Source organism: Cardiocondyla obscurior, linkage group LG15 (assembly GCF_019399895.1).
Source record: "Cardiocondyla obscurior isolate alpha-2009 linkage group LG15, Cobs3.1, whole genome shotgun sequence".
NCBI classification, from domain to species: Eukaryota; Metazoa; Arthropoda; class Insecta; order Hymenoptera; family Formicidae; genus Cardiocondyla; species Cardiocondyla obscurior.
In genome coordinates this window covers 5,065,888-5,088,316 of record NC_091878.1, presented here as the reverse complement: position 1 = coordinate 5,088,316, position 22,429 = coordinate 5,065,888, and the positions used below count along the sequence as shown (strand labels likewise).

The window sequence follows — 22,429 nt, the reverse complement described above, 5'->3', positions numbered from 1 at the left end:
TAAGTTCAGGACAAAGAAAATCAATATCGACAATAGTTCCTATTGTACCGGGGCTAGAGCCTTCGTTAAATAAATATGTGTAGCGTATATGTAGCCATAATATAGGATATTCGAATAGTAATTGAATAATGTCCCGTCGAACCGAAGAATTGATGCGAAATGGGAAACATTGTTTGGCTCCTATCACATTGGAGTCTCGTCGGCGTAGAGAAACTTCATACATTGACGACCCGTGGCACCGCCGTTTCATTCATCAGCTAGAATGAGTAAGCATAACATTATCTATCAAATTATACGTTTATACACCGTAACTTGTTCTAAACAAATGAAGGTACTTATTCACTTACTTTTGATGTTCTGAAGCCTTTTTTAATATTACTAGTAGATATATAAAGCATATAAAGAACGCGTGTGTTATTTACCATTTATTCTTTCTTAATGAAAGCTATTTTGCATTCAATAATTTCTGGCAACGAACTATGTATATATGTATTTTACATATAATACGTATAAAAAAAATGAATGCATTGGCTTATCTACTATTGAATCTTTTTTTTATCTGACAAATTTACTATCGATTAATATGTTAATTGGAAAAAGATAAATACCTTACGAGTAACAGATAGAACTCGATATAAATGTTATATATATTTCAGCTTAATGATTACAAACTAATGGCTTTTCTCTCCGGCGTACATCAGCAACGTCGTTGTTAGTTACAGAAGGAAAAAAAAAAGATTCTTTCACGCGTCCACGAGGCGATCCACGTGTGAGTATTGAAAAGAATAAAGGGCAAATCAGGGTTTCGGGGCTCTCCTCTCTCTTCGGATGACGAAATGGCAAGGCTTCGACGGCATGGCATTTACGCAATGGCATTACAATAATTATAACAATAGAGCGTATTTATACAAATGCGGTGGATGCGATATTTGCGCGTACATAAATAATAAAACCAGAAAAGAGAGAGAGGGAGCGGGGAAAAAGCGTTAAAAATATATATATTTTACAATGCTCTATACAAAATCGCTTTTTTTCGAGTTGATAAAAGTTTAATCGACGTATGTGATCAACAGTGCTGTCAGTTGGTGAGATAACGCGTCGGTTGTGCTTGCGTGTATGCGTTTCCATGGTACAACGGATTGCACTTGCAATAATGCACGTGAAGATAACATTTAACAATAATATTGGCGAGTCGCGCCAACCGCTCGATAAACTAGCTCGACAACAAACCATGTCACTCTAAAACAGAATACTAAGTAAAGAGAAATCCATTAAAAAATCGTGTATATATATCACGTCGTTGTACAAGCAGAGGATCCTGCGTAATTGACAGTGTAATTGCAAGTGTATATTGATATCTGTATATGGAACAGAGTTATACTTAAAAAAAAAAAAAAAAAAAAAATAGATCACGATCTTGTAATATATATACACAAATTAATTAAATTTCATTAAGTCATTGCACTACAAGTAACTTCGTTACAAGCGTAAAACTTCATCACCATCCATCTGCAGGCTCGCGTATAAACAAGGATAAATTCCGTGGATCGTCAAATTTTTATATTAAAAAAAAAAAAAAGAAAAAAAAAGAAAAAGAAGAGAAAAGCAATGGTCAACATTTACTGCTTCAACGAGCGCGTCGTCGCAACATTTGCATTGTGTTAACTTGTTGTCATGATCATCGTACAGGCTAATTAATCTAATCTAGCATAGCTTTCCCTTCTCCTCTTTTTTTTTTTTTTTTCTCTCTCTGTTTACCCAGTGAAATAGTAAATGTTAAACATCCTAAGAGCTACGCACTATTCAACTAAATTATACCGCCGCTCGATTACATAAAAAAAAAAAAAAATTCCTAAACATAACTCGTATATATGATTTCGATTTTGTCAACTTGTTAGCAAGTTCATAACGACATAGACGCGATATATAAAATCGATGGTGGTCTTAATACGACGCTTAAATTTATGTCCATCCGTTAAAATCTCGTTCTACATATATGTTACATTTGGTATTCTGCGATAGAATACGTTCCTCTCATTTATAAACATGTAACAAAAATAGATAATAATAGATATATATATATATATATATATAAGTGTATATATAACTATTTATATGTCTATACGTATCTGTGTATACACTTATATGCGTTTATGTACAATGATAGATATGTGAAAACCTAACGAAGTAGATAGATGCTCGGCCGTGTTAAACTAATGTACAAAGCACTTCTTGTCGCACAAAATATTTCGTTACCTCAACGTGAGCAAGATTTAATCGGCATACGTACTCGCTCAGGCATCTTCTCGATTTATTACTGTATAAAATGTACGTCGCTTCGTTAAAAATCTTTTTCACGCATTCTCTTGTTTGACGATTTTTTTAATATACCGCTAAAGTACGTGAATTATGTACGTGTTTCAAGACACATAACGTATCATACATATATAACACGTAGATGCTTCATATAAAATAGGTCATACAGATTTCGAATACAAAATTAGATCAACTCGTTTTAATTGCACTTTTAACAGTTTACTTCTTTCGTTTTTTTTTTTTTTCACTCAATAAAAATGATATAGTTTTACTATATTAATTCATAGCAATAAGTTTATAATAACATGAAACCAATCAAACCAGCTAAAATTTTATAAATAATTTCGTACAAATTTAATAATTTTTAAAAGAATTTTATATCACTCTCCTTTTATATCTTTTTAAAGGATATATTCAAATTTATTTAACTGTTTTACATCAAAATTATTCCTTCCGTCTTAAATCCAATAATTTCAATGCAAGGTACTTTTTGATGTGGCAAACACTTGATAAAATAATCACAAATAGTTATTATAAATCCCTAAAATTACTGATTAGAGTAATTCGTTCTTGGCATTATCTTAATGTTATTGAACGTGATGTTAGTTACGTGTATATTGTGTAATATAGGCACAGATTAAAATTCTACAATCCTTTTACAGTTTTTTCAAAGGCTGTCAATGAAACCCCTATACCAGTTTTTTTTCTGTATGTGCGTCTGTGTCTGCGTATATGTCACAGATATAGATTAGGACCCTGTGGTTCGTCACTTCCACAGTATTTAATGACTCCAAACCCTCTCTGTTCATATGTAATTGTGCATTATAGAATAAATGTACAATACCTTTTTAATTAACGTCTCATACGATACTTAAAGTTTACTAAGAGAGTGTAAGTGTCGCTAAAAAAACGGCGTCAAAAATATATATATGTATATATATATATATATATTGTTATAGGCGTACAGCTAATCTTATGCGATAACTATTACGTCTTCGATCAGTTCATAAGACAGCGTATATATACAATATATTCGTAGAATTGGTGTATCACGTCCACATTTGATTCTAGGTAACTCCAAGAACGAGCTTACTCTAATCACAGCCCAGAGAATTTACAATAATCTTTTACAAGTATCACCAAAAGTATTTATTGGATCCAAAAATATCGCAAGTTTAAATTACTAAATTTAAAACGTACCTACATTTGTAAGGTATAAAAGTTCTTATTCAAAAACAAATCAATTTTGAAACGACTATCAAAAGGACACTCCGTAAAAAAAAAAAGACTAGCACTATAAATTTCTTTTCAAGCTTTGTAGCTTTTTTTGTAGGAAATATTCTTTTGCAGAATTTATATGTATATGTGAAAGTATGTATAAATATAGAATTCTTTCATTAGAAATGCAGAAAACTATAAGTGCAGCTAAAACAAACGGATCTACGCTTTGTGCATAGCATCGCAATGATATGCCGTTTACAGGCTTAATTATAGACTAAGTAGCACTTCTTTAATATTTGATAAAATTACGCCAGTATGTATTGTAACAATAATAAACGTACGAGTAGGTACATAAGCTCGTTTTCAATCTGAAAGCTTCGCGAAGTCCAATCGCGCAAGCCGGTAAGTATCATTTTGCAAGTACAAACAAAGCCATTTTCTTTCTAATATCTCGCAGCCGCGATCGACGTCTCACCTCCCCACATTTAAACCTGTTTGAACTTGCAAAATAACCGCATTCTAAAAAAAAGTCCAGGCCTTTCCTTATACAAAAATTCGAAATGTTACGACTTCTCTGAAATAGCTTATTATTTATAAATAACTTCAGTGATTGCTGAATTATTTATTCCCTAAGCTAAAAACGTGTGTATTTTAATTTCACCTCACATTAAAAACTACAACTGGAAATTATCCACATTTTATTAGTTTTTACAATTAGATTTTATATGAACGATTGACATTTTTCAGCAAAGCACTTCTGACAAGTTGTTTTTTAAAAAATGAATTATTTACTATTTAAATACACCAATAAATTATCATTAAAAATTTCGATAAAAATGTATCCCATCTGGCTCGCTGATTAAAAGTTTAATCGACTGTGTTTTTATGTAACAATAGAAAGTTTAACAAAATAAAAAAAAAAAAACCTATTTTCCAACGTGTCAATTTTTTTATTACTAAATTTTGTAATCGTGTCCGATAACCGCGCAGTAAAGTGCGAAAGAAAGGCCTGTAGGAAGAAGGCGGCGTGTCTGACTAGTTTAAAGTACGTGCATATTATGCATACATATATTCTTGCTGCTGCGATAGCGTGAGAGTGCTCTGCGAGGCCAATTGTCACTTGCGAATCGCTCATAACTAGCTCTACATTCTGCGTGCGTGATACTTTAATTGTCCCCTGACCTACACGATAATTAAAGCGTACGATCTAGGATAATTGTAGCACATAGGCGTCTCCGTACAATTTCTTCCAATCCAGATCTGTCGTTTCTTCAAACGTAAAGTTGCAAGAGAAGCGCTTTCTCTTTACTGCGCCGTTTTAAAATTGATGACACAAATGGGTGTGACACAATGTTACAATCTTATACGATGGTATTAACAAGGCGCACGACACGTTAATGACACAGTATCAATTTCCCGTTCAAGACCTTAGAACTGTTTACTGTCTTGCAAACTACTTGGCGACGCCCATGGTACGCTCATCACCTTTTCTTTATCTCGCCTTACTTTATTATCCCTGACTTTGTCCTCGTATGCAATTACATTGTGTTGCGGTGCTATTATAAAACGGTCTCCACGTACAATATTATTCGCGATCAATACGTGTCATAATGAAATATCAAATAAACAAATTGTGTTCCGTGACTCGACTTGGGCGGCTGATGTGGTCAAACAAAAAGGTTCACCGACGATTAAAAATGATAGAAAATCAACTTGCGTCTTGTCGTTGTTCATTGTAATTATTTTAATTATATGCAGCAACTTCAAACAACACGTCACTTTCATCTTTCGTTGAGCATTGCAGTGAACAGAAATGCATGTGGAAGTGTTTCCATTACGGTAGTGTTAAGAAATCGTTCGGAAGAATATCTGTATGCACTCGTTGCTTTTAACACGACGTAAACGTAATGGCAAATTTGAAAATCGTTATTCCAGAATGGTAATTAATCTTTCATTAATCGCTAAGTAAATTAAAAATTGTAAATTCGTAATATACTCTACTCTTTCTGTCTTTTTCCTATAATTACTTAATTCTGTACTCTAGTAGCGTAGTTTTAATTTTTAATTTAACGATACAATAAAAAATTTAATTAAACAGCCTATCGAAATATGTAGCATCAATAAAATTAAGCGATTAATAAAAAATTAAACTAGAATTTCTGTACCACTAATAGAAAAATTTGAAAAAAATAATCTTAAAAGATTTGGTTATTCTCGCAAAAAGAGGCAAAAATTGTTTTACGATTTAATGAGAACTTAGCGAAAAAAATGCTGTGAAAAAAAATCAGTTCTATTCCTTTCATAGATTACATCTAATTCAGAATTATAAATCGTCTGAAGTGAACTTAATTCAATTAATTTTTAACAGCCATAAGCTGTCCGTCAATTTGACATATATATAATTTTAGTATTATCTATTTACTTATTTTAACTTATAACGTAATATTGCGTCGACACGCATATAACATAAAAAAAGTAACACGCAATATTGGTACAACTTTGGTGAACGAAAATGTCGACCTGACATTCTCGTTGCTCGAACGTATCGTGCCGCATGCATGTGCATATCGCGCCGGATATACAAGCATAATTAAATAAGAAAGATAATCAGCTAAGGTGGAGGAACTAGAGAAAACACTTCCTTAAGAAATTACTTTTCTCAAACTTTGCGAAATTCAGGCGCTTCTCGTATATTTTATTATCATTTGTACGCATGCTTTGTACATAAAAAAAAAAATCTTTTCAGCAATAAAATTTAAGGAAGTGTCTTCAAATATAAGACTCCTTGGAGAACTCTTATCAATAAGTAAATTTCCAACAATTTACATAATCCCTAAGCTGATAATCTCCCTTTTTGCTTAGATCCAGTCTTATTTTCGAAACAAATATGAAACGTTTTCTTTCTAGAGAAAAGTCTCTTAAAAATCTCTTCGTATAATAGACATCATTCCAAGCTCGTTGCTTAACTCAGTCGATTTGCACGAATGCCGCGCGTATTTTCATGATTCAAACGTACATCACCAGTTTCTCACGTACACCGCTATGTATATCGCAATCTTACAAGGTAGCACTTACTTCGTTCGTCTACGCAGGTGGCAATAATCGCCGCCGCGAAAAGGGGGAGAAAAACGATATGAGAGTTCATCTCTCTCTTCACCTCACTGAACTGTACTTGGCACAACCGTCACCTCTGCGTACTGCTCGTCCGACTGACTCGGCGCAGTTTGCGGCAGAGACGATGACATCTTTTCAAGTCGCACGTAAGACGGTCCCGCCGGGGGAGGTGATAAATTTGCGAGGGTGATGTAACTGGAATTTGGCTCTTTTCCTTCGACTGTTGTATCCGTTGAAGACCAGGACGGAGTAGGATGCATTGCGTTGTCTTTGTCGCCGCTCTCGGCGATACCTTCCGTCTCGTCCATGAGCGACTTTATTTTCTCTTGCTGCGCCTGCAGTTGTGTTTCATGCGCAGGATTTGTAAGTTTGTACGAGATACCGCTCGCCGTGGAGCCGTGCGGATCGTAAAGCATTTTCTGTGGCAAAGATTCCTGATCTGTTTTTATAGCTTGCACCGTCATTCCATCGGGAATTATAGCTGCTAAGATATACTTCGGGCTCGCCGAGGTAGTGTTGGTGGGAAAGGCTGGCGGGAACGACATGTACTCTTTCTTGTACAAATTTTGATTATCTTTAATTTTAAATGTGCCGCACATTAGATTGCTGTTCCTGGCTTGTATGTGTTTTGGTATACAAGAAGGCGATTCGGGTATATCGTCTATCAGACCCGCTTGAACGTACGGTGTAGCTGTCGTCACTTTGTCAGGATTAATGTGCGATGCCAATATATCTATTTTCTTGTTCAGATCGATAATTTGCATCTTGTCGTCGATGGACAGTTTTTGTTTTTCTTTTTCGAATTCATCTTCACATTTGGTTGATATTAAAGCATCGCCACTGTCGTCGCTGCTATCATTGTTAATATCGCTCCTGTTATCGCAATGGCTACCATCGTTATTGTCGTCGCCGTCCTTACTGCTGTCACCGTCACCGCTGTTGCTACTACCGAGGTTTTTTCGTGGAATAAGATTCGGATTGCTCAATAGCGCTTCAGAAGAAGATGGCATGCTGATATAATTTGTGCTGGACCAAGCTTGTTGCGACGGCGAGTAACTCTTCGACATCACGCTATCTGTTAAATTAGGCGTGGACCGCGCCAATGATACGGTCTCCTCGGAAGCTGTCTCACCAGAATTACCAACTTTGACGTATTCCCAACAGGGTTTGACATCTGACAATAATGATGCAGGTATTCGTGTAGTGCTTCTCTGACGTAAATGGGTCATTTCACGTACAGGTTGGCTTTTCAATTTATCAGGTGGCGTATGCACAGCGTCCACCTCAGTACCACTGTCACTGCAAACTTGGGATTCCGCCGTAAGCGAAGAGGTCACGGACTCTTGACCGCTTGAACAACCGCTTGAATCGGCTGACGGCTGCCGTATATGCTGCTCATTATTTTTCTCCAGCAATTTCTGTGTCAAGTAAGATACAATATGTATTACTCTACATTTGTATCGCATTTACTTTGATAAATAATTGCGTACTTTCAAAAAAAAAGTTAAGTAATTAGAAAAAAAAAACTTTTAACATTTAAAAACTTAAAATACACTTACTATATCTGGAGCAAGTCCGGGAGGTAGTTTCACTTCGACATCTCGCATAGCTCGACATTTAATCCACATTCTGTAAGAAAAACAACAAAAAAAAAATAACATACAAATTCTTTCTTAACTTTCAGAGAGTTAAAAATTATTTATATGCATCATTATATTTACATGCAGAAATTGAAATTTTATTACCTCTTAAACATGTAAACGAAACACCCGATGCATGCTGTGATGCAAAAGACACCAACCATCCATATAATAACTAACGCGACGTATGACAGTCCTGTTACATGAAAAAAAAAATTGTTAATAAAAATAAATATTTAATAGTCATACTAAAGATATATCATTGTAACATTTTTGTGTCTGTTAAATCAAAGTTATAAAAATCTTAATAAAAATTAAAAATGTTAAGAATTGTAAGAAACAAAATTTTTTAAGTAAGTTTTTAAGTAAGAAACAGATGAAGAAAGTCCAACTTAGTTTTTCGAGTCATAAAAATCATCCACGTACCTATATTAAAAAACAAAAAGAAAAACAAACAAACAAACCAAAATTATATAGTCATTATTACATCTTACTACAAAAAAAAAAAAAACTTTCAATTATACTCACAAGTATTAAAATATGCCATGTATACGTGTATGTCATCATAAATATAATGTGTTCAATTTAAAAAAAAACTAAACGTGTCTACGTAAAATAGTACTGTCCTCCATATTCTATTCGTGTTTTATATATAATACAAATACCGTTATTGTAGCAATTTCCCTCCCCAAAGTCGGACCAGTATCCTTTTAAAATCTCGCCATTATGATTGATGTTGATAGCCCTGACTCGAAATTTGTGCTTTTGCTCTCGGTGCTCGACATTCTTGCAATCAGGAATGGGCAATTGCACTTCTGCAATATCCAAAAATAAAGAATATGGAATTATATTTAAAATAAATACGCCTCCTGATTTACCTCAACTTCAAATTTCTTTCAAATTATCGTGCTAGTCTCACCTGTTTTAGTGACGTTTTGAATCATGCCGTTTCCGTACTCTATTTCATAATACATGGCTTCTACAGGACCGGCCGGTTCTTGAGGTGGGTTCCAGTGAACAATTACTTGGCTGGAGTTTACGAAACGCACTAAAGGAATATTAATTTCACCGGGCACGCCAATTTTCGTAACTTCGCTCACTGTTATTGACTTTTCACTGCATTTTACGGTGCAAGCGGAGACTTTAATGTAATAATTTGTATACGGCTTTAAGCCCGTTAATCTGATGTGACTTTCCTCTTCTACCTTTTTGACTTGACCATTGTAATCGACTTCATAATATCTGAGCACGCCGTTCATCGCCAGCGGCTTTTTCCATGCGACAAATAATGTTGTATTAGACACGTCAGTGATTCTCACGTTTAGCGGTGGAGAGCTAGGCGCCGCTTCGAGAGTGGTATTGTACAAAGGATCGCTACGCAGACCTTCGCCACTCTTAGTCAGCACCGCGACGTTCAGCATGTACGTGGTATAGGGTTTCAGATGATCGACGACGCCGTGTATCGTGTGCGCATCTGCTCTGATCGTACTATTAAGCATAGGACCGTTACAATTGACGTTCAGTGGTGACATTATCGGACAGTAGTAGATTTTGAAGCCTTCAATTATTCCAATGCGATCCGAGCAGTCAAGCTTCCAACCAACTTCGATAAAGTGCGAGCCAATGCGATTAATCCATACTGATTTCATTTTACCGAGCACTTTGTTGTGGATTACCGTGCATGATGACCATATCATGCCACTGCTACCTCTTTCGGTATTGACAGAAATTGCAAATTGATACACTTTAGACGGATCCGGTACAGTTATATTATAAATTGTAGTATTTTTAGGAACGTGTATCCAGTCCAAATAACCCTGTGAATATACGAATGTTTAGTGTTGCGTTATTGTTTTAAATAAAAAAAAATTCTTCAAATTATCATCTGTTCAAGCAATAAAGATAAGTATTGATACATACGGTACACTGATAGGGACGATCACGTTCGTTGTCGCACCAGAAGATAGTATAGTTTGTGATGTTATGGTCTATAAATGGCGATTTCCAGGATAATTCGTACAATCCATTATCAAACGCGATTTTTGTAAACGATATCAGTTCATGCGGTACTGTAATAAAAAATATAACACATTAATTATTAAATTAATACTTAAGCTTTCTTCTTTTTTTCTTTAATATTTATCTTTTCATTGTACTTACATTCTTGTTGCTTTGGTACATATATTCTTGCACGATCAATGTTAACACCAGCCTCATTGGTCGAGACTATCTCGAATAGATAGCTGTTGAGACTAATTCCTTTCAACTTGGCGTATGTCCTGGTTACTTCGCTTGGTGTGAGCGTAATGTTACGACCATTTTCTTCCACACGAATAATTTGATATTTAAAATTATCGCCGTTTTCTTGATTCTGAGGTATCGCTTGCCAGTATAAATATACGTCTCTGTTTCCATTATTTTCAGCAATTTCGAAGCTTCCAATGTCGGTGCGCGGTGCAGAACCAGGCACTAAAGTCGAATAAGAAAACATTTTATAGAAACAAAAATGTGATTTTTTAATTATACTTTATTTGTAAAATATGCAATTATTAAAATAATGAATAATAAAAACAAAAATTTTTTTTATTTTATAAATTTACTTACATTTCGGTGATGTTCTGAACGTAACAACACTAAAGTCACTCCATCGATCTGGTCTTACAGCTATTGAGCTTTTCAGGTAAATTCGAACATCATATACTGTATTAGCATACTCCAACTTGGTAAGATTATAAATCCATTGCTCTTTGTGCTTGGGATGAGTAATATTAATGACCTATAGGTAAAAAAATAAGTTTAATTAAAATTATCATTGTTTATCGGACTGATAAATTTTTCAATAATTCCAGTAAATTATTTGATGTAATAAAAATGCTATTTTGCATCTATGACTGTACCTTCCAATCTTTTTCATGATCCCACTGATGTTGATACATAATTTTATGATGCACCCCAGCTGGAAACGTTACCATCGGAAAGGGAACTTCCCAAAATAAAAGTGCGCTCTCTGATGTTTTATTTATTAAAGTTAGATTAAGTGGTTTGTCCGGGATAACTAAAAATAACGACAGTTATTTTTGACCGTTATGCGCCCATCTAAATATTATTAGTCACATCTCTTTTTATTTACTATAAAATATTGTCACACAAAAAAAAAAGTGTAACAGCTTGTAGATTTCCATACCGTTAGCATAATGATGAATGCGATATTTAAAACTAGCATTCCCAAAAGCGTTGGTCACATTCAGTATAAAATTATAATATGGATACGGCTGTCTGTATATTGGATCGGAAGATCCATTCCACATGCACGAGTTCGGTTTCGTTGTTGCGAGTGGACAGTAATACAGTGTTCCTAATCTTCCAGATAATTGAAACATTAACTGGTACGTTGTACGGACGTAATTATGTTCCGGCTCCCATGTGCAATTAAAATTCTCCCAGTTATAAGAAACGCAATCAAAGTTTTTAGGCTTTTTTGGCGGAACTAGCATAAAACAAAACAAATCATATAAGAAACTTATGTTAAAATTATAATATCTATTAAATAAATGTAATATAAATGTTTCGTAAATATATAATTAGTCGTAGAATTTAACTTTAACATTACGTCATCGAATTCTTAAAAAATAGGAAGTGATTAGAATAATTCTTAATATTATACAATGTCTGTTTTCTAGTTATCTTTATCGCTGATGATAGTAAAATGACTTCTAAGACGTAAGCATGTCGAACGATTTACTCGTAATTTTAATGAAAAGAGAATCAATGCTCTGTGGTGTATCCGCAAAACATCGTCGAGTCGTGCTGATAAAGATAACTGTACTTCTATTCGATATATGTCTAAATAGACACGTTTCAGATACGTATAATTGTAAATACTGTAAGATATATGTGCTTCCTTAATATTCTTAAATTTTTATAAGTATTTTTAAAGATAATTAATATTTTATCTAAACTGATTTTTTTCACGAAAAAATCCTCTTTCGATTGTTTTATCAATTCGGAGATTTAATATAATATATCCGTTTCATATGATATCAAAGTTAATTGAAGTGAGTACAATTACTTACATCCAACTACAACTTTATTGAGACAAACTGCTGTGTAATGGGTGCTGTTTGTTCGCAGCTTGCAGTTGTACATATCGTCGGAGGCTGGTGGCGTTTCGATAAATAGCTCTATCGTTGTTTCATTGATTACCGTGACAAATTCCGATTCCAGTTCTTGATCGTTACGAAAGAACCGAAGATCTTTTGCATCCTTACCAGGGTACTCACGGTTTACAATCGTCTGATTCAAGAGACAGTACATTCTGAGTGACTTCCCATATTCGATAACGATATCGCCTTGCGGCCAAGTCCCTATAAAAAAAAATAAGATAAAGTTAATAGCACTATTTTAAGTAACATCACATAAATCTATACCTTAATTACAGAAACTGAGATCAACGAATACAAGTAAATTCTTTAAATAAAAAGAATTAAAAATTAGGCCAAAATTTATGTATGCATAAATTTATAACGCACAAATTTTACAGCGTTATATTAAAGTAAAATACAATATAAAACAGATATTGTGAGAGTATATTCTAATAGGCAGCGGGCAATTTCGATGTGAACCGTACAGCTCGCGCATTAAATATAGATATATGCATTTAGCTCGTCACTAGAATTCCAAAAGGAGAGATAAGACACATGTTTTATTTATAATCCTAGCGCAGCGGTGCACACGCGAGAGAAGCAGAAGACAACGGCCTTTATCTCGGCTTTACGTACATTTGAGTACACGCATAGTCTTGAAATATGCATGTGCAAGCAACGCAAGAACAAAACAAAATTTAAATATTGGCTCTAAGAGTTGATTCACTAATCGCTGGCGCATAGTTATTCAACAGTCTGTACGTTGTACGTTCGTCTATCGTTTTCACGTTTAAAGATTGTATATTTGGGTTTAGGAAACTTACATCCCGGTGTATCCAATCCAACTGCACAAGTGCGGGCAGTACACGGTGTCACGTAAAGTAGGCAGATTAGGAAAAAAACGTAGATTCGCCATCTCCTCCACGAAGAGTTCGTTATCCAATTAGTGGCCATTGATCCTAACGTTTGATTGAAACGGTATCCCATTATCGAAAACGCATCCGCCGCGTGAAAATGTTTCATCGCGTTGCATCCGAGCGCAGAATTGCAACAGTTTCGGTGGTTCATTACGCTCGCGTCGTGTCCACGATCGTAAGAAGCAGCGGGACAGTCGAATTCCTTCTGCGAGGAGTGTAGATCAGCTGAACGGGAAATTTGGGACGACGAACTATCTTGTGACAATCGAATGTTCGGCTCGTTTCCCAATGTTGCGACGGTATCCTTTTCGAGTAGGACGGCATTGCTAGAGTCATTGAACGCATCGCAGTATATTGCAAAACTGTCCGCGGATGGGTCTCCTGTACTGGACACATCCGACGTGGATCGACATTCAGCGCGTCTCAAAGTGACGTCTAATCTATGTGGTGGACACCGATCCATTTCTCCAGGCACTCTTATCGATCGCGTGTCGATTGAAGGCATCTTGCACTTCCGTCACTGAAAGATAAACAAATTCAATCAGAACACTTTTCAAACCTATTTTAAAATATAAAACCTTGTAATACCTGAAATTATTATTATTAACGTAAAAGAGAAAAATGTTAGAAAAATTCTCATTAAACCAATATACTGAAAAAAAAAAAAAACGGCTAGTAATGGAAATTTTTAATAACAGAATTTAATTCTAAAAATCAAATTATTAAACATAATGTTGCAATATCAGTTTTATGTATCGAGTTTGATACATTAATAAAAATTAAAGGGAGCAGAGATGGTCTGTCTGTGAACTGGATAAGAGCTAGGACACAACTGACCTAACTAGATTAGTGGTCTAGGAAACGCAGGAGACACATGCATGTAGGAGGAGGAAAATATATGAGCAAATTCGTGAAACAGATAGAACGATGCTTTTAATAAGATCGTTATTATTCTTCGCCAAGTATCATAGTGATAACGCAAACATGTATAATAGCCATGATTTTTGCTAAGAAGATATTTCGAGATTGCTAGAAAATTTGCTGTTAAAAAAATAAAGCATTAGAGGTAAAAAAAAAAAAAAATAGAATCAAATAAAAAGAAAGAAAAAAAAAAAAAAAACCGTTTGAGATCATTAATCACAAGCAAATTATTTATAATGCGCGTTGCATAACGCATCCGGCAAGATAGGACCGATATTTTTACAAATATGCAAATATCTCTTAGCAAGCACGTGGTTATTGACGTGAATGTAACAGGAAAACGCATTGCCATATCTTTCTAACTTGGAATCTTTTTTTTTTTATCGTCAAATAATAATTTGTAAAAAAAAATAAAAAGAAAATAATTTCTCTCTGGTGCTCAGTATCAAATAATATATTTTTCTGAGGTATTCTGTAGTAAGAGATGCTGCATAATAGCTGCAGTAGTCGATCAACATATATTTCATCATATTTAATTAGTATTTGACCATTTTAGCTTCAAATTGTTAGGAAAAATCAAATATGCTGGTAGAGCAGAAATTCATTCCGCAAAAATTAATTTTGCAGTTACACATTTACAAAACTTTATTTTACGAAGTAATTCGCTTTCATAAAATTTACAATCTGCATTAATCTCTTAGTGGAAAAGATTTGTTCGTGGAATATGTAATTCGCATTTAATCCAGCCTTTAATGAAAAAGTTTTCTATTGTAAGAATTTATAAGCCATGGTAATCTCTTAATTTCACCTTCCTTTAATAAAGAAAAAAAAAAAATAAAAATAAAATAAAATAAAATATGTGAAAAGTAGGGAAATTGGATGGAAAATTTATTTCCTGCTCATTTCGCGCTGCGCACTTTGAACTTATCACAGTCATTACGCAGCGATAACAGGTGCATCATCGTGTTGCAAAACACCAAATGCATATGTGTGCGCGTCACGAAGTAGAATCTGGCCTGGAATTAATAACGGCGGGAAGAAACGTTGGATGAGTTTCGCGTCTGTTCCGCGGTCGGAAGAGATGATACATGCGGGTTTTCTCATCTTCGACGTGAACGGAGTTTTTCTCCGCAGCGGAATCGCACGGAAAAAAAATGAGGCGATCGATATACCGCGAAAACAAAACATCAAGACGCATTTCGCGGAGGTGAGCGAGCCGAGAAATCGAGGAACGGTATCGTGCGCAATTTTATCTCGCTGATAAATCGACGACTTCGCCGGACGTTTACGTTCGCGCGGTCTGTTCGCGGCCGCGAGCAGATTGCGGAATAATAAAGAAACTGATAAAGTCTCCATTTAATCGCGTCGTAAACGAGTATTGTTCGCGTCTGAATCGATCTTGCGGATCTAATTAAACAGGGATGATCGGCTATCCAAAACGCCCCGAGCTACGATTATAATTAATTTTCAAGGCTTTTAAATCTTACTTGACAAGATATTCTCCCGTTCCTACGTAAGTTCTTGATAAGAGAGAAAGACAGACGGATAGATAATTCGAGATAACATCGTTTTCCTTGTCTCCACTCAAAAGTATTAAATTTTATAAGCAGACAGAGGGAAATATTATTATTTCCTCTCAATTATTTATTTTTAGGTAAAAAAAAAAAAAAAAAAGTTGGTCTTTTGAACCGATCGTCTTAAAATTAAGAATGAAATGCCCCTTATCGTCATTATAATTATCATCCTCATAGGCGGCCGGTGACGTGTGCGTAACACGCGAGTGACGAGGGCATCGATAAACCAATTACGAAGAAGACCCCGCGTGTACTCTCTCGCAATTAATTTTTATTATCGCCAAACTTATACTGACACTTTCGTGACCGATGACGTCGTATTACGTTTCTGTTTTCGAAGCCGGCGAGCGTTGATGTAACGGCGCGCGTCTTGCACGAACTTAAGTCGATGATAAGGGGGCCGTATCGAAGAAGATACACGCAATTCTATTGGAACCCGCTTTCTTTGGCGCCATGCCGTTGCGCCGCGGCGTCGACACGCGCGAGATGAGACGATTGCGAAATGAGATGAGTTTCCACCGGAAGCTGAGGCTGAGGCCCAAGATTCTTGGAAGACGCGCGAAATCCGCGCGCTTGTGCGTTTCGCAAACGGCGCAAATTCGATTAAGAGACGCGCGGGACCGTTCTGCGTATTTATATCTCGCTCGCGGGATGACAAGTTTCTCTAAAAAGGGATAATAAGAGCCGCCGGCGAGCGAGGGCGAGGATTTGCTTTTCGTTATTGCTCCACGCGACCGGCGAGGCAAAGTATTTGCGCGATCCACGGAAACGATATCTTTCTTGCGCCGCGAGCGTGGCGTTATCGGCGAATATTTGTCAACGTTGATTTCTTGCATTAATTATTCCCGAACGAACCGGAAAATCTTCGGCGATCTATTTTTCGACGTCTCTTACGACGGCTGAACGCTGATAATATCTTGGAATTTCTACCTTCGACGGCTCTTGACTGTTCCAATACTCCTCTGGAATCTTGGAAACGTTATATTGATAAAACAAAAAAACAAAAAAAAAAAAAAATAAAATAAAAAAAGCAACTATTGTACGCGAAATGTATTATACACTGCTAACCCGATGGATGCTGCGCCACTCAAACGGAACGGCGTTTTTTTCGCGGAATCTTAAATGCCAATATTAATTAGTTGTCGAAATTGCCGAATCGCCGATAATAGGCTGAAAATAATTACTCGACGATATCGTTTCCGTGAATGCCGATTAGAAACTGTCGACGACTCGTTCAACGCGGCATTTGTTCTCAAGCGGTTTTAGATCTGAACGCAGAAGTGCTCCCGCATATTTGCGCATATAGATTTATTAATCGCAGTAACGTCTTCCCATCGCCGATGCATCGAGGAATGACGGCTTCTGGGACTTAAATACAGATAGGAATCTCTAATAAATAGAAAATTGGACCGTACCCTACTCTTATATCACGATGTTACGTAACATCGAACGATGTAACAATATACATATAATTATGCCGAGATAAGAACTCTAAGAGACTCCGAAAGTATAAGCCGCGATATTTGTATTTCTATCAGCATAATAACGGATGAAAGAAACTCCGCATAAATTTAACATGAAACTTAAGACGATAACAAAAGGACAATTTGTATATAAAATTAATTAATATTTTTAAAGAATGCGCATTAGTAATTAAAGCGTTGTTACTTTTCGTACGAGGTATTTATTTAATTTCTTCGGTTAGTTTTAAGATACTTGGTTATATATAAAATAAGAGCTTTCAGAACCACCGTTGGATGTAATAAGTGAACATAAATAAACATAATTATAAGAAAAAGGAGAGATAAAAACGGCTTCTTAGAAAGGGAAACGAGCAAAAATATTGACGCAACTGACGTTGTATAACAAAGCATGAATATCTTTCTTCGATATTTGCAAAAATTGATGACACTGTGCTAAGCGTTGTTTGCGTTAAAAATCCATCTTCTACAAAGAATATTTTATGTCTTTTTGATAAATGATTGCAATCTATAACTAACATATCAGCAATTTTTTTGCATAAAACGTAATTTTTTAATACTTGCAAAAGTAAAGATTAAAAAAAAATGACGACCAAAGAAAAATTAGATTTGCTTAATACAAACTTGTCTAGTTTCCGGAAGTTAAGAGAATATCGATGCACGAGGTCCATTTTCAAAGTAAGAAGAGTTGGAAAAAAAAATAAAAAAAGCGGAATGATGACTTACGCAAACGAAATAACTCCCGGGGAGAAAAGGAAAGTTATAAAGGTAGCGAGAAAAAAATCCTAGAGCTAATGCGTCGTAGATTGTAGATAAGTGAGGAGTACGGTCAAAGACATTAGTTTGAAAACAATACAAGGCTCCGGCGTAGAGCAGAGTACAATGCTGATTGCGAGTGTTAATAGTCTCGAAGAAAATACTTTAAACGTGGCATTCTTTGCGTTTTATTGTTTTCTCTTTGACCATATTCGTGTAATTAATTATTAGAATTATAATTTTTTTAAGTGCGAATTATGTATTATACAGCCAATAATAAAAATACAAATTTACAGCAACGGATATTTAAACAGAAAAGCGCAGCATTTTAATTGAAATAAAAAAAGGGGAGGTTTTATTCGATATTTCGCAATAAAAGGTTATTTGTTGCAAATGTAGAATTGTTAAAAATTAAAATACGAACAGATCGCAATTTTATCCTAACGAATGTGTTTACCCCCGACCTTGCAAAATCGACGCTTTCCGAATGTTTTCTGGAAATATTCTGGGCCTGTCGACGATCGCCTCGCCATTGGGAATATCGATTAGCGGTCGGCAAACCATAACAGAGAGATGCTCGCTAAACAGAAATCGAATGCTGTATCCTTTGTCTCTCGTGTTTACGAAATGTGTTTTCGCAATTCCTGAGACGAAGAAACTCAAAACCACTCCAAGTACCTTCTCTGACGATAGAGGTAAAAAAGATTAAAAGAGAGAGGGAGAGAGAGAGAATTGTGACGTATAATTACGATTGTTTTAGAATACTTCCTTCGAAGACCATTTAATTTTCGATATTCGAAGCAACGACTTGGTAAGAATTTCTAAGCTGAAGATCTATAATTTGGAAGAAGACTGCGAACGGTTTTCACTCCGGATGTTCATAGACCCTCGGCAGTTGGAGGGAGTGGAGGATAACAAACGAAAAGTATTTCACGTTGGAAAACGTGGCGAATACCGAAAACGCGACAGGGAGAACAAATGAGCGAAACCATCCGTTCCTCTCTCGAATTTTTACAAACTTTCTCTCCTTCGGCATTTTATAGCTATTGTTTTTAGCGATGATATAACGTGAAAAATTAAAATACGTATAAAAGAGGGCAAATCAAACCGCAGTCGTCAGATTCGTATTTAGAAACTGAGTGATTTAGTTACGAAGACCTTATTTATCTTCATTAAAATAAGCGGCTTATTAATGATAACTTGTATCATTAAACGGTGTAATTAACAATAAGCGTTCAAAGCGAAGTGTCGATACTTAATTAGAACAGGTGACTTAATCGTTAAATTGCTTCTTTTTTTTTTGCCACGTGAGTCCATATTCAATATATGCAAATAAATTGATAAAAAAAATTAATACATTAAACATAAGCTTTCTTTACTAATCGATTGCTTTAAAAATGATTGAATTAATTAACTCATTTCAATATCGCTTGATTTTCTAAATTTTTCCTAATTGAAGTTTACCTATTTTTCCTGAAAAATTAAATTCCGGAAAAATGTTTGTGCAAGCAACGGGCCACTGATGCACAATTATTCACATGTAACGACGTTATTGTAGGCTTAATTATTTTTCAGGGTAGCCTTCAAGATGAATGCAGATGCAGCATATTCGAACCTAAGCCGAGGTAGCAAAAAGCAATGCCGAAATAGGCGAGAATGGTCGAACGTGCTTCATAAATTATAATTTGTGGTAGCAACTCCCAAGGGTTGGTACCTCACAATAGAAGGTAAAAATCAGGTAGAAAAAAAAATATACGGGGGTTTCAATGATCTTAACTGATGGGCAAAAAATCAATATTACAACTAGAACATTAGCTAACTACGCATTTTTTAATTTTATTTTCAAACGGCATGCAGAATTTTATTGGGGAAATCCGAAGCTTGGGTGAAAAGACGACAATGACGACAATTTTCAGAAACGAGTAAAGAACACGTGTATTTCTTTTCTTTCTTATTTTTCTACTCGAAGTAAGATTTGCTCCTTCCACGGTCACGATCTGTTATGGATTTCCCCATTAAAATCCAACAAGTGCACTTTGGTTTCAAAACGGAGAAAGGAAAGGAGGAAAACGTCGGCGGAACAAAAACGCGCAGATTCCGAAAATCGCTACTCGATTGTATTAGGAATAAATTTACGGATGTAAACCGCAGAACGAAGAGCCCTTTCTGCCTGTCGTATACGTTGCCATGGTCGGTTTAGGTTCGCGAACCTGAGACAAACAGCAGTATGCCGTCCCGTTTCTGCCTTCGGGCTCGGTGGGGCTTTTTACGAGCGACAAACACGCGGGCTCGAAAAGCACCTCGGATTTCGATTTACAGGCGAGCGAACGGGCAGGCGAACGAAGGAGGAATGGCAGAGTAAAGGAGAAACAGAGATAAAAAAAAAAAGAGCAAGAAAAAGAGAGAAAGAGAGAGAGAGAGAGAGAGAGAAGGGGGGGAGAAAGAACGCACGCACACGACGCAACCCGCGTAAGAGAACACGTACACTTTTGAACCTCGCGGAAAGCAGAGAAGGGGTTTGGCCGAGTAGTCTACGAGATTGTTGTGCGGATAACCATCAGGAAACGATCCGCATCCTTCGGCCGGAAAAACTCTGGTTCTGCGAGAGAGAGAGAGAGAGAGAGAGAGAGAGAGAAAAAAAAAAAGACATCTTACCGGAGGATCCGGTCTTTCAACGCGCGGATCTCTTATTATGCACGGATTCGGAGAAAGGGTTGATTTTCTTTTTACGCCGCGCGCGTGAAGGCACAGGTACCAGCTTGAGAGTACGAGCGTGCAGAAATTTCGCGACGTAAACTGCGGCGGGCGAGAAAAGGCAAACGCGTGCATATTTACGTCTCGCGTCGGGCGACGACGCCTAGCGTTTTCCCCCTTTCGAGTCGCGAAAAACTCGCAAAGAACGTAGAAAGAAAGACAAGTACTCACCCTGGATGCAGATCCGTCCGTAAGTTCCCCGCCGAGATTTCTCATTGCAACGGAGCTAGAGTAGAACCGTACGCGGTTCGTGCACGCGACCCGTCTCCAGGTATCGGCAAAATTCTAGACGACCGCGAGAGAAGGAGCGCGATGAGGAGCGAGAGAGTCAACAGAAGGAAGACGGGGCGAAGGGAGAGAGGACAGCGAGCACACGCAACGGGGCGAGCCTGGAGCGACGGCGGTCGGCTGCCGTTCCCACTTCACGGTAATCCCGCACGCACGCACGCACGCAACACACACGCACATACACAAGACCCGATGGCGGCGACCCGGGTCGAGGAACGCGACGGTAACTTCAACACCGCTCAGCGCCGCCGCGGCTTCGCGCGACTGCTCGGACGCGGCTTGCGGCTCGGTTCACACATGATGTCCGGCGGTGCAGAATTCTGTTTACATTTGAGTCGCTCGTTCTTCGTGGACCTCTCAATGGTTGACGCGCGTATTCCGCGGCAAAAACCCTCGCACCTATACGCGGCCACGGAATACGCGGGGTGTCCACGATCAATTGTGCCAGTGCCGTCAACCTGACGGGGCGTCCGCACGACGTCGACCGCACAATGCGAAGATGGCGTCGTATGCGGGACGAAGAGTTGCGCTGCCTCCCCCTACTCTCCGCACGCGCCGGGGCGGCGCGTCAGGAGCTAACCCGGAGAACTCACGTCGCGGCACAGTTCCCAGGGCCACCGTCTTTCTCGTTTCGGCTTCCACGACGCCTCCGATCCCCCAGGTCCGCCGTGACACACGAGGTACGCCGCGCGAGTTTCGCGATCCCACGTATACGAACGACGATGCAATCGTGTCGCGCCGATCAGACTGACGTCACGGCAAGACCGAACGTCAAGCAAGGCTTAGCAAACGCGACACATTCTTGGAATCGCGGCCAGGTGGCGTCACCTGTCTTTCGAACCGCGTATCGACCACGGCAATCTCTCGTAATTTTTCGAAAGCTCGGCGCGAAAAAAAATGAATCTGTCAGTTTCTCTTTTTCTATTGCCTTTACCTTCGTCAATAATTTCACTGCGAGATGAAAAACGTTCTAGATACGCGATAATTTAATGTAATTAACTTGTAACTCTTAAAAATTCACGATTATTAATTTAATTGCTTAGATCGAGATTAACATTTCACGCCTAGAGCAAACGAGTAAATGGACCGTTTGATCGAATTGATCGAGCCAGATATAGTTTCTTGTGTATCCAATTACTACGCTTTTCTCACGGGAATTCCGTATTTATTCAGTTTGACGTCAAGCGAGCGTTTCGCGCGTATGTGGCGATTCCATGACTAATTTCGTTAGGACTGATTGCGGGGAGAAATCGCGAGTATTAGTAACAGATTCCGAGCTTACGTGGAATCGATGAAAATGACGAT

At 37.2% G+C, this 22,429-nt stretch overlaps 1 protein-coding gene across 1 annotated transcript; it reads right to left on the bottom strand.

Moving 5' to 3' along the window:
- Window positions 1–629: 629 nt before the first annotated feature.
- On the bottom strand, window positions 630–21,847 carry Dome (cytokine receptor domeless). Its single transcript, XM_070666742.1, has 13 exons — window positions 21,008–21,847; window positions 13,258–13,870; window positions 12,365–12,655; window positions 11,476–11,778; window positions 11,189–11,346; window positions 10,896–11,067; window positions 10,452–10,760; window positions 10,212–10,360; window positions 9,211–10,108; window positions 8,957–9,106; window positions 8,397–8,487; window positions 8,211–8,280; window positions 630–8,069 (listed from the first exon to the last, which is right to left on the bottom strand). Exons 2-13 carry the CDS (start codon window positions 13,853–13,855, stop codon window positions 6,696–6,698), a joined length of 4,563 nt encoding a protein of 1,520 aa, XP_070522843.1. The 5' UTR covers window positions 13,856–13,870; window positions 21,008–21,847; the 3' UTR covers window positions 630–6,695.
- Between the last annotated feature and the right edge of the window lie 582 nt (window positions 21,848–22,429).